Genomic DNA, 10836 nt, shown 5'->3' on the forward strand with positions numbered 1-10836 from the left:
TGCTCGCGCCTCCCGAGCCACGGTCAGGCTCCGCATGACCCGGCCCACCCTCCGCTCCGGACCTCAGCCCTGACCCGCGGGAGCAGAGCAGGACAGCTCTGACCCGCGGCCGCCTGCTTCCCAGTGTCGGTGCGCGGCAGCCGCGGGGAGCCAGCCTGAGCGCCCGGCCAGCGTCCCAGGGCCCCGACGGCGCCCCTCCCTGTCGCGTCGCCAAGCAGGGGAGCACACGAGCGGCGGAGGCTGCTTTACTCCCTGAAGTTCCCTCTCTCCAGAATATGTAGACAGGCGGTGGGGCGACCTCGCCACCACCCAGGGGCCGGGGAGGGGGGCAGTGCTGAGCCGCGCCTGGGCGCGGGGAGGGTTCCTGAGAGGCCGGCTCAGGCCACGTCGGTGCTGGGGGCGCCCAGCTGCTTGGAGGCCAGGAGCAGGCGGGTGGCTGCGCTCTCGGACTCGGCCTGCAGTCTCCGGTTGTTGTGCCGCAGGCTCCGCACCTCCTCCTCCAGGGCGGCCCTGTCCGCCTTCTCCTACGGCGCAGGGAGGTGCAGCCATCAGAGCAGCCCCCCCGCCCCCGCGGCAGCCCCCCGCACCCCTGCGGCAGCCCCCCTCCACCCCTGTGGCAGCCCCCTCCACCCCCGCGGCAGCCCCCTGCACCCCTGCGGCAGCCCCCCCCCGCAGCAGCCCCCTGCACCCCTGCGGCAGCCCCCTCCACCCCCGCGGCAGCCCCCCCGCCCCTGCGGCAGCCCCCTCCACCCCTGCGGCAGCCCCCTCCAACCCGCGGCAGCCCCCTCCACCCCTGCGGCAGCCCCCTCCAACCCGCGGCAGCCCCCTCCACCCCCGCGGCAGCCCCCCCGCCCCCGCGGCAGCCCCCTCCACCCCTGCGGCAGCCCCCCCCCCGCAGCAGCCCCCTGCACCCCTGCGGCAGCCCCCTCCACCCCCGCGGCAGCCCCCCCGCCCCCGCGGCAGCCCCCTCCACCCCTGCGGCAGCCCCCCCCGCCCCTGCGGCAGCCCCCTCCACCCCCGCGGCAGCCCCCCCCGCCCCTGCGGCAGCCCCCCCCGCCCCTGCGGCAGCCCCCTCCACCCCCGCGGCAGCCCCCCCCGCCCCTGCGGCAGCCCCCTCCACCCCTGCGGCAGCCCCCTCCAACCCGCGGCAGCCCCCCCCACCCCCGCAGCAGCCCCCCGCACCCCTGCGGCAGCCCCCCCCCGCGGCAGCCCCCCCACACCCCTGCGGCAGCCCCCTCCACCCCTGCGGCAGCCCCAGCCCCGGCCCCGCCCGGCGCCCCTCACCTTCTGCAGGTCCTCCTGCAGCTTCCTGAGCAGGGACTCCAGGTGCGAGACCTTCTCCGACAGGCTCCCAGGCTCCGGCCTGAGGACAGCAGGGGCGGGGCTCAGCCAGGCCAGGGCAGCGGTGGCCCCAGAGGCTCCTGGACCCCAGGACCGCGAGGGCGAGCGAGGGCGGGGAGCCTTACTCAGCGTCCGGCTTTGCAGCTCCCTTGGGGTCTCCGCTCTCCGGGATGGGCTGTCCTACAGGACAGAGGGGCCGTGTGGGCAGGCTGCAAGGGAGGGTGCTCGCTCCGTCCTGGCACCGGCCCTTGCCCGCGCCCGGCGGCCTCACCCTCCCGCGACAGCGACTCCAGGATGGTGTTGCAAGTCAAGGCGATCTCGGAGATGGACTGCCACTCGTCCTCCAGGGTCTCGCTGCCCGCCTCCAGCATGACTGCGGCACAACGAGGCGGGCTCGGCCGCGGCCCCGGGGCTGCGCCCCCCGCCCCCCACGGCACGCCCGTGCGCCCCGCGGCAGACTCACTCCTGCTGATGGAGTTCTGCAGGGACAGGGTCCGAGGCAGGAAGGAGGCCCTCAGCGCGGGGGCTGGGTCGCCCTTGTCCTCCTGGCCACTGGCGCTGCCCGGCTCACCCTAGGGGGCAGAGGTGCGCAGGGATGTGGCACTGCCCTCCGTCACGTCCGTGCTGCGGGGCTGCGCGGCTCTGTGCTCACCTGGCTGGGGGGCGTCTCGGGTGCCGACGGCTTGGCTGTGGTGGCCAGGAGGAGGTCCGGGGTGGTGTTGGGCAGAACGGGGGCCTCATCTGACAGGGAGCTGGGGAGAGCGGGATGGGGGGGGGCTGAGGGTCGGCAGGTGCTTTCCCAAAGGCTGGCCCGCCTGCTGGGGGCTCCCTGGGCTGGGCTGGCAGAGAGGCGGGGCCCACGAGTCACACCTGCGGGGTGACGGCGAGCTCTGGCTGTGCAGGAACTCGGTCCTCTCCTCGGCCAGGTCCCCGGGCCCTGGAGGGCTGCCACCATCTTGCAGGCACAGGTGCAGCAGCTGCATGGCGGTGGGCAGCAGGACCACGCCCGGGGCCTCGTCCTGGGCAGCTGCTGGGGCCCCCCGCCGGCTGGGCTCCTGCAGAGACAGCGTGTACAGCTCCGAAAAGCTCCTGGGGAAGTGGGGCAGGGCAGCGTCAGGCAGGACCCCCGAGGGCCCCACATCCCCCGCCCCGCCTCAGCTGCTGGGAGGAGAGCCCCCAGACTCCCTGCCGCAGTGGGACCAGCTGCCCGGCTGTGGGCCTGGGGCGGACGGCTCTGCCCGGGTTTCTCCATCTACGAAGTGTCCCAGTGCCCCGTGACACTTAAACGACACAGGTAACCGGCCCGGCAGCCAATGGCTCCTGCCAAAATCCGGCCTCCACCTTGTCTGTTTCTCTTCTTATAGCAGGGAGCCTGCTTTGCACTCCTGTGAGCTGCCAGTGCTCCGTGCCCGGCTGAGCGGCAGCAAGGAGCCAAGGGCATTCCCCAGGAGAAAACAGTGACAGCTCCCGGAGTGGTCCAGCTGCCAGTTACGCCACTTCACCCCGCCCCAGGGCAGGCATTCCTGGACACACGGGTGCTAACTCTGAGGGCAGAGCTGGGTAGCTGTGGCAGACCACGTGGTGCGGGAAGCCTACAACGTCTGGGAAGCCCTTGGCAGAAAACGGGTGCCTACACCTGTCCCAGCCCCGGCCGCAATCCGCCTTGCGCGGGGCGTGGGCGTGGGCGTGCGGGGGCGGGCGAGTGCGGGCATGGGGGCGGCCCGCGTGTGCGTAACTGGCTCCATGCCCCGCCTCTGGCGCAGAGAGGCTACGGCACGCGGCCCTCAAAGGCAACCCCGCGGGATTCTGAGGTGATGCAGTGACACGGGTGGCAGAGGCTGGTCAGCGGCCAGCCCCCGGGGCGCCCACCTCCCCACATCTCCCGCGCCCTGACCTGCGGGGCCGGCCGCTCTCGTCGGGGGGCAGCACGGTGATGCAGACCTTGGGCGCCGAGCGCAGCAGCTGGGCAGCGCCGTCGGCGCCGAGGCTGGGCAGCGTCTGGCCGCACACGCGCAGCAGGCGCGCCCCGGGCCTCAGCCCCGCCGTCTCGGCGAACGTGAAGCGCTCCACGTGCGTGATGAAGCCCTCTGCGTCCACCTGGAAGCCCAGGCGGCCTTGGCCGTCGCGGGGCAGGGCCAGCTCGCGGGTCTCACAACCCCGGCTCACCAGCTGCGGGGCGGGGCGGGGCGAGGGCAGGCGTGGGCGGGGCTGGCAGGAGGGGGCCGCCCCCGCACCAGCCCACCCCTTCCATGCGCGGAGCAAGCCCAGGGGTCGCGGCCCTCGCACCCCAGCCCCAGCTTCGCCCAGCTCCCGGGCTAGCAGGTTCCGCCCCCGGCGCGCGGTGCACCCCAGGCTCACCTGCAGGCGCGCCACGATCTCGCCCACGGCTTGCCCAGGAGCGCCGTCGAGCCGCAGCGTGATGGCCTCCCCACGGCCGTGGTACAGGTCGAGCTGTTGCTCCGAGAAGGTCCAGGCCAGCACGTCCCGGCAGGCGCAGTTGAAGACCACGCGGCCGTCGCGCGGCGCCACCAGCACCAGCGCCTCTGCCGAGATGCCCAGCAGACAGGGGGTCTCTGCGCTGTCGGGGCCGCCCGCCTCGGCCCCGGCCGCGACTCGCGCCCCGGGCGCCGCGCGCACGCCCCACGCCAGCGCGCCCGCCGCCTGCAGCTCTGCGCCCGGGCCCCTGGGGGGCACCCGGCGCCTCCCGCCCAGGGAGGGCAGGCCAAAGCGCGAAGCCGAGTCCAGCGACGTGGTGGTCACCTCGTTGGTGGCCAAGTCCTGCAGGTACTGCTGGCGCGTGCGCGTAGCCATGGCGTGGAACTGCCGCGCGTGGCCGGCAGCCTGCTCGCCGTTGAGCGCCTTGGCCAGCAGGAAGGCCCGGAAGTCGGCGTTGGCTGCGAAGGGGCCCCCGCCCGGGGGCAGAGCTGGCCCGAAGGCCGGGGTGTCCTGGGTCCGGCTTACGGCCACCCTGCGGGGAGGGAGGCGGCCGTGAAGGGGAGCAGGGAGGGTCCAGGACCCAGGGCTCGTGGGTGCGGGGCACGCACCTGTAGGTGGTGTGCGGGGTGCAGGGCGCGTGGGCGCGCACCACCAGGAACACATGCTGGAAGTGGGAGCGGATGGTGCTAGGGCAGAAGGGCTTGCTGCCCGGCTCCTGGAACACGATGGTCACGATGTCGTTGCCGATGTGGCGCTTCCGCAGGAGCTGGGGGCGGGCGGCGGGCGTGAGGGGGCACGGCCGGCCAGCGCCCCAAGTGCCGCCTCCTTGGGACACGGTGGCGCCCCTCGGGCCCGTGGTGAACACCCAGGGTGTTTGGGAAGGGGCCGGGCTGAGGGAGGGTTGCTGGGAGGCCGCAGAGTTCAAGCTCAGACTCCGCCCACTGCCTAGAACCCCCCGCCCACACCCCCGCCCGCCCCGCCCCCGCACCTGCTGCTGGTTGTTAGGCATGTAAGGCAGCATCGTGGACACGTGGAACATGATCTCGTGGTCCTGGTACGTGGTGTAGAGGGAGTGCGTGCCCGTGGAATCCGCTGCGGGGGCCCAGCGGGCGAGTGAGGGCAACCTGGATGGCCACAGGCCCCCACCCCCGCCTGTGGCCAGCCAGCAGGTGGACTGCCCTGCAGCCCCCTGCCCCAGGCCAGGGGGAGGCGCGAGACAGGAGACAGAGGGGAGAGACGGGCAGGGGCCGGGGGTCCTAGGAGCAGCAGGTGCTCTGTAAACACCACCTCCCAGGGGCCCGGGGGCAGGGCTGCTCCCCCAGGAGGCTGGGCTCAGTGGGAGGGGCAGCAGGGACCTGGGCCCTTGGACAGTCCCAGCCCCTCCTCCACCCTCAGCGTGGCTGCTGCTGCTGCCCTGCCACACCCTCAGAGGCCGCCCATCTCAGCCAGGGAGCCGGGCCCCGCCCCCTGCCCCGGGGCCTCACTTTTGGTGTCCAGCTGGGCCCGGTAGCTGTCAAAGCCCTTGAGCCGCACCACGTCGCCCAGCAAGGTGAGGAACTGCGTGAAGGCCGCGCCCGCCTCCTGATTGTTGTACATCTCCTCCTCGGAGCCCTGGCCCGCGCGGCAGTACAGGATGCCCACTTTGCGCTGGAAGCTCAGCTGGGGGCAAGCAGCGGGCAGAGGGCAGGGGTCTCAGTCCCCTGCCAGCCCCTCCCCGCCCCCACGCCGGCCTGCTCCAGTGGGGGAGGGGGGCCTGTCGGGCTGCAGGTGCACAGGAGGGCGGAGGGGACAGCGCGCCCACTCCCAGGACACACTGCCATCCCCCTCGCCGCAAGGCTGCACTGGGCTCCTTCCCCTCAAAGCCCTGGCGTCCCCCAGCCCGGCCTCGAGCCCCGGGCCACCTCTGCTCCCCTGGGCGCCAGCGTGTGCGCCCCGCGTCTCCCGGCTCCGTTCCATGTGTGCTCTGACCCCGTGGAAGCAACCCCAGGGTCTGCCGCAGCTCTTACCCCGCCCCCGAGGGGCCACGTCTGCCTGCACCCCACTTCGCTTTCACTGCTCCAAGCCCTGCCGCCCCAGTTCCACCCCGACTCCTGCCGCAGCCCACAGACGTGGCCTCCTCCAGCACCCTCTGGGCCACACGTGGCGCTGGAGACCCGGGACCCAACCTCTTCTGCCCCTCCCCTGCAGTGACTGCCGTACCCCCTCCACGGCGTGACACCCCCACCCCACCTCCGGTCCAGACCCGTTTCTCCAGCTGCGGCCCCACCCCCACCCCTCCCCCAGGAGGCAGGGGGCCAAGGCCCAGGGCTTGGCCTCCAGGAGCTGGCTGCAGGTGGTTCAGTGGGGCCCTAACTCAGCTCCCGCGGCCGGCACCCTACTGTGTGCACTGCAGGTGAGAGACCCCGCCCCTGGGCTCCCACCTCCTCTCCAGCCCACCATGCGGCTCTCACGTCTCTGGACAGCTGTGGCAGCCCTCCCCCTGGCCTCCCCGCCCTCCCCGGAGTCCGGTCCCCACGCTGCAACCAGGGCGCCACTGTACCCCTCATGTCAGCTTTGAATCCTTCATGGCTCCCCAGTACCCACGGAGCCAAATGCAAGCGCACCCCACCCCCCCACAGGCCTGTCCAGGGCTGAGCTGGCTCCCGGCGCCTGCAGTCAGTCCAGGCCTGGTTGCACCCGCCCAGACAGCACTGCGGATCCTGGCCCGAGCTCTCCATTTGCTCCCCTGGCTCAGGAAGGGCTCCCGGCGCTCACGGCCTTTGTGCCCCCCAGAGTTCCCAACATTCCCCGCCCCCTGATCTACTCAAGGAAAACACCTGGTCTGGCACCCACAGTTGGAGGAATGCTTGTTGAGTGACTGATGGATTGAAGGCACAGAGAAGGAGCACCAGGGCTAACGGCTGCCTGCAGCACAGCACAGCGCAGGCCTTCCAACCGGCCTGACCCTTGCAGGTTGTGGGCAGCTGCAGGAAGGAGTGAGCGCCCCGGACGGAGAGGAAGACCAAGCGGGGGCTGCAGGGCAAATGGGCCAGGACTGGGGACGTAGTTACCCTGGAGTAAGGGCTGTACCGTCCCTATGTGTCCCCGGGGGGTCTTCCCAAAACAGAGATTCAGTGGGGCTGAGGTGGGGCCCCAGAACCTGGTAGGGTGGGTGTGGCCGCCCCCCACTCACCACTTGCTCGTCCAGGGTGAGCAGCGTGCGGGGGACCTTGGGGGAGGCGGAGCCCAGGCGCAGGCAGGTGGGGCTCAGCCTGGGCGCCACGTGCTCCAGCAGCTTCCGGGGGGACAGGCCCCGCGGGGGCCCGGGCGGCAGCGCATCCTCCGAGATGGTGCCTCGGAGGGTCCGGAGCTGAGAGGGGGTGCAGGGGCCTCAGGACCCAGACGGGGCATGGGGGAGGCCCCCCCCCCCGCCTGAGCCCGCCAGCCCGCCCACCTTCGTGGTCCGAATGATGACGCGGTAGCTGTGCAGGGTGCCCCCGCCGCTGCTCTCCTTCTCCTCCCGCCGCAGGCTCACGGCCACGGGGCCCAGCGCCTCGTCCAGCCCGAAGAAGTTCTGGTGTTCTGGGGGGTCGGGCCCGGCTCAGGAGGGGCGGGCCCTAGGCCCAGTGCCGCCCCATCACGCTCTGCCCCAGTCAAGGGCCCAGCGCCTGCCTGTGCCCAGGCTGAGATGCGCCCTGGCCCCGCCCACCACATCCAGATCGCCCCCCTCCCTGCCCTGGTGCCATCTCCCCACAGCGGTGAGGACAAGGCTTCTGGCCATTCTGGACAGAATGATCCAGAAGGAGGCGGGGGCCAAGGCCCAGGGCTTGGCCTCCAGGGGCTGGCTACAGGTGGCTCAGTGGGGCCTAACTCCGCTCCCGCGGCCGGCACCAGGTGAGAGACCCCACCCCAGCCGGCCTCCCTGGGCCCGGCGCCCCTCACCTTTGCCATAGAAGTACTTGCGGTAGTAGCCAGCACCGAAGTCCGCATGCTCCAGGCTGTAGGCCGAGGTGCGGCTCTGCGGCTCCTCCAGGACGGACACGGCCGCGTTGGGCAGTGCAGGGGGCACAGGTGGAGACACGGTCCCGCCCAGACCTAGTTCACCCTCGCCCCCGAGCTCGCTCACAAAGCCGGGGGCCCCGAGCAGCAGGTCCGAGCTGGTGACCTGGTCCTCGGCTGCAGCCGGGGTCCCAGAGCCGGCCTCCGCGTGGCTCCCCGCCCCCCGCGGCCTTGGAGCCCAATCAAAGAGCAGGCTCTGCACATCGTAGTGGGCAAACCATCGGGGCTCCAGCACCGGCGGGAAGGCGGGCTCCGGCTCCTCGGCCGGCAGCCCCAGCAGTGCCAGTGGGTCCGTAAAGAGCCGGGTGGGGGCCGCAGCAGGGCGGCTGGCCTCCTCGTGGCTGTGGGCCCGCGCCCGCGGGCTGGCTGGCGTGGGGGGCCGGGCCTCGCCCGCATCGCTGCCGCTGCGCAGGAGCGGGCCCCGGGGTTGCCTGGGCTCAAAGGTGTGCGGCGTCAGCGGGGGCCGGGCCGGCTGGCGCAGCTTGCGGGCGAAGAGGTCGTCCGTGGGCGCAGGGGCCATGCCCCGCCGAGGGCTCCCCACGCCGCCGGCCCACATGGGCGTGCTCTGTGGGCCTGGCTCTCCAGGGGCCGGGCTGCATTGGTGGGCACGGATGCCTGGTGCCCCGCCGGCGGGCCGGGGTTCCTGCCATGAAGGAGGAGGGGGCTGCTCAGAGGGGCCTGGGGAGCAAACAGGAACCCAGGGCCCCCAGCCTGGTCCTCCAACCACCCAGGCTGGCTTCCGGCCCGCTCCGAGACCATCAAAGCTGCTTCCTCTTTCCTGGCCGCTTCCTCGTCTGCCTAGGGCTGAGGTTTCCAGACCCCTCCCTGGCCTAGCGCCGGGCAGGGCCAGGGCCCCGGACTCTTGGTGCCTCGGCCTGGAAGGTCCCAGCACCTCGGCAGCCCTAGGCCTGCCGGGGCCCCCCGGTTCCCACCCACACGCCTTGGCTTTTTCCTGGGCCCAGTGAGACGGCCCCCACCTAGACCTGGCCCAACTGGACACCCCATGGTCTCAGCTCGGACGGGAAACCCAGGGGCCACTGGTGTCTGGGTCCTGCCAGCCCAACAAAGGGAGGACGTCCTGTCCCCCGAGACCTTCCTCCCCACCCCTCCCACTTCCTGCAGGGTCCCGAGGAGCCCGGCACCCAGGGCCTGCTCGATGCCCTGGCGCCCGCCGCTGCGGCAGCTCAAGGACAGGGATTCCGGCCGTGGGGGGCAGTGCCCATGCAACAGCAATGGCAAGAGGACTCCCTTCGGGCAGGAAGTGGCCCAGCTCTGGCCCTAGCCCCCTGCCGGCCCCTGTATCCTGAGGAAGGTGCTGGGTCACAGCCGCTTGGTCACGAGACCCCAGTCGCCCTGGCCTGAGGGACGCGAGGGCCCACCCTGCAGAGGGAGCAGCTGATGGGAACTCCGGGGAGAGGCGGGCGCCGAGCGCCTTTCAGACCTTGAAATCCACAGCGGAGCGGGGATGGGGACCCGAGTCTCTCCGCCAGGGCCTCAGAGAGCTGCACCTGCCCCTTCCCGTGCCTGTGTGCGTAGGTGTGGCGTGGGGGGCTGGGCCGAGGCTCAAGGCCTCACAGGATGTAAGACTGAGACACCCAAGGCCCCAGGGACTCGCTGAGTGAGGAAGTGCGGTGAGGCCAGGGTCAGGTGCAAGGGGAGGGGAGGGGAGGGGAGCCGCGGGCGCAGGCCTCTGTGGCTAAGTCTCCGCACACCCATGGCGACGCCGTGCAGGCTGGGCCAGGAGGAGGTGGGGACGGCGGCTCCGTGCACCCCTCAGCCGGGGCCTCCAGAGCCAACCGAGCAAGGGCAGGCGGCCAAAGCTCGGTCCCTCCTGGGACGCGCCCTGAGGCTGACCTCGAGCCTCTATCTCTCATCTCTGAAATGGGTTACCTACCCCGTGCCCTCCCCAGACCACAGGGACACGTGCACGTGCGGCTCGGGCCTGGCGCGGCGTGCGTGTGGCAGCAGGAGTCTGCCGGCCCCTGCTCCGTGTGGGCCGAGCTCCCTGGATGTGTGTGCACCCAGCCCGGGGGCTGCCTGCTGCTCTGGCCCAGTGCCGGGCTCTGGCCCTGCCTTGGGGTGTTCTCAGGCTCTGCCCCCTGTCCCACGGCTGCACACAGGGTCCATTGAGGCCGGGACATTCCTCTCGGCCTGTGTCACCGAGGGGAAGGGGTGGCCCCGCCCCCACGGATCCGGAAGGCCTGGCTGCCCCAGGAGGAGGCGCTGGAAGATTCCCAACACATCTGGAGGTCACGACCCCACTTCTGTTGCCAGGGGGCGAGACAGATGTTTCCTCCAGGCCAGGCCAAGGCTGGGGGGCGGTGTGCAGGCAAGGGGAGGCCGCCCACAGAGGATGGGAGCCCCAGCACGGGGGGTGGGGGGAGCCCCGCACACACCCGGCAGCCAGAGCAGCTGCCAGCGGGGCCAGGAGGAGCCAGGAGCCGCGGCATCCACTCACCGTTCACAGGCCGAGCTAGGCCATCCCGCAGAGCAGGGAGCGGGGGCCTGTGGCCAGAGGCAGGGGGCTGGACACGCTGACTCGGGATTCAGCTGCAACCCGAAGGAAGATTGGGAGGGTGCAGGCGGCGAGCGTGGCAAGGATCTCGCTCCCCCCCACACACAGCGCCACCGGGGCCACGGCCGGGCCGCCTGGTCCCTCGCCCAGTTCGCGGTGCCTCCCGACCCCCGCTCCCGCCGGTACCTCGGGGGCTCCCGCCCGGCCGCCGCCTCCCGCGCTGGGGTCCAGCTGCCTGCTCTCCCGCTACCGCTCCGGGCGCCGGCTCCGCCTGGGGGCGGGGCCAGGGAGGGGCGGGGCCGCGGCGGGGGGCGGGGCCGGCCGAGCGCTGCGGCGGCGGGAAGCAGCAGCTCTGGCGGGAATCCAGGCCCAGGGGTGGTCAGCGCCACGCGGTGTCCGAAGCCCGGCCCGGGGGGTGCTGGGGGGCCTCTGCCACCCTCGGCCTTGGCCTGTGTCCTCGCTGAGAAACGGCAACAAGTGCCCCAGGACCCCGAGCGCAGAGCCCC

The 10836-nt window shown here is 72.5% G+C and overlaps 1 protein-coding gene across 4 annotated transcripts; it reads right to left on the bottom strand.

The window, feature by feature from the left end:
- Window positions 1–229: 229 nt before the first annotated feature.
- Window positions 230–10636, bottom strand: SIPA1 (signal-induced proliferation-associated 1). 4 transcript variants are annotated; one of them, XR_011386363.1, is made up of 17 exons: window positions 10517–10636; window positions 10273–10365; window positions 7699–8462; window positions 7211–7338; window positions 6950–7126; window positions 5262–5436; window positions 4766–4869; window positions 4386–4543; window positions 3700–4309; window positions 3236–3510; window positions 2212–2396; window positions 1994–2093; window positions 1805–1913; window positions 1613–1714; window positions 1467–1521; window positions 1285–1363; window positions 230–524 (listed from the first exon to the last, which is right to left on the bottom strand). XR_011386363.1 is itself a non-coding variant. In XM_051827965.2 (17 exons), exons 3-17 carry the CDS (start codon window positions 8369–8371, stop codon window positions 378–380), a joined length of 3111 nt encoding a protein of 1036 aa, XP_051683925.2. In that variant the 5' UTR covers window positions 8372–8458; window positions 10274–10365; window positions 10517–10636; the 3' UTR covers window positions 230–377. The 4 variants fall into 4 exon arrangements, 3 of the variants coding, with proteins under 3 accessions (XP_051683925.2, XP_069924643.1, XP_051683927.2); XM_051827965.2 differs by having other exon boundaries at window positions 2212–2430; window positions 7699–8458; window positions 10274–10365; XM_070068542.1 differs by having other exon boundaries at window positions 2212–2430.
- Window positions 10637–10836: the final 200 nt, after the last annotated feature.

The sequence above is a fragment of the Oryctolagus cuniculus genome, chromosome 1 (assembly GCF_964237555.1).
Source record: "Oryctolagus cuniculus chromosome 1, mOryCun1.1, whole genome shotgun sequence".
Taxonomy (NCBI): Eukaryota; Metazoa; Chordata; class Mammalia; order Lagomorpha; family Leporidae; genus Oryctolagus; species Oryctolagus cuniculus.

Excerpts from the sequence above, each read along its gene's own strand:
- SIPA1 (XM_051827965.2), bottom strand. The coding sequence starts at position 8,371 with ATGTGGGCCGGCGGCGTGGGGAGCCCTCGGCGGGGCATGGCCCCTGCG. Across the intron at positions 4,544-4,765 it reads TGCCTAACAACCAGCAGCAG|CTCCTGCGGAAGCGCCACAT; the intron begins GTGCGGGGGCGG and ends GCCCGCCCCCAG. Across the intron at positions 2,094-2,211 it reads AGCTCGCCGTCACCCCGCAG|CTCCCTGTCAGATGAGGCCC; the intron begins GTGTGACTCGTG and ends CGCTCTCCCCAG.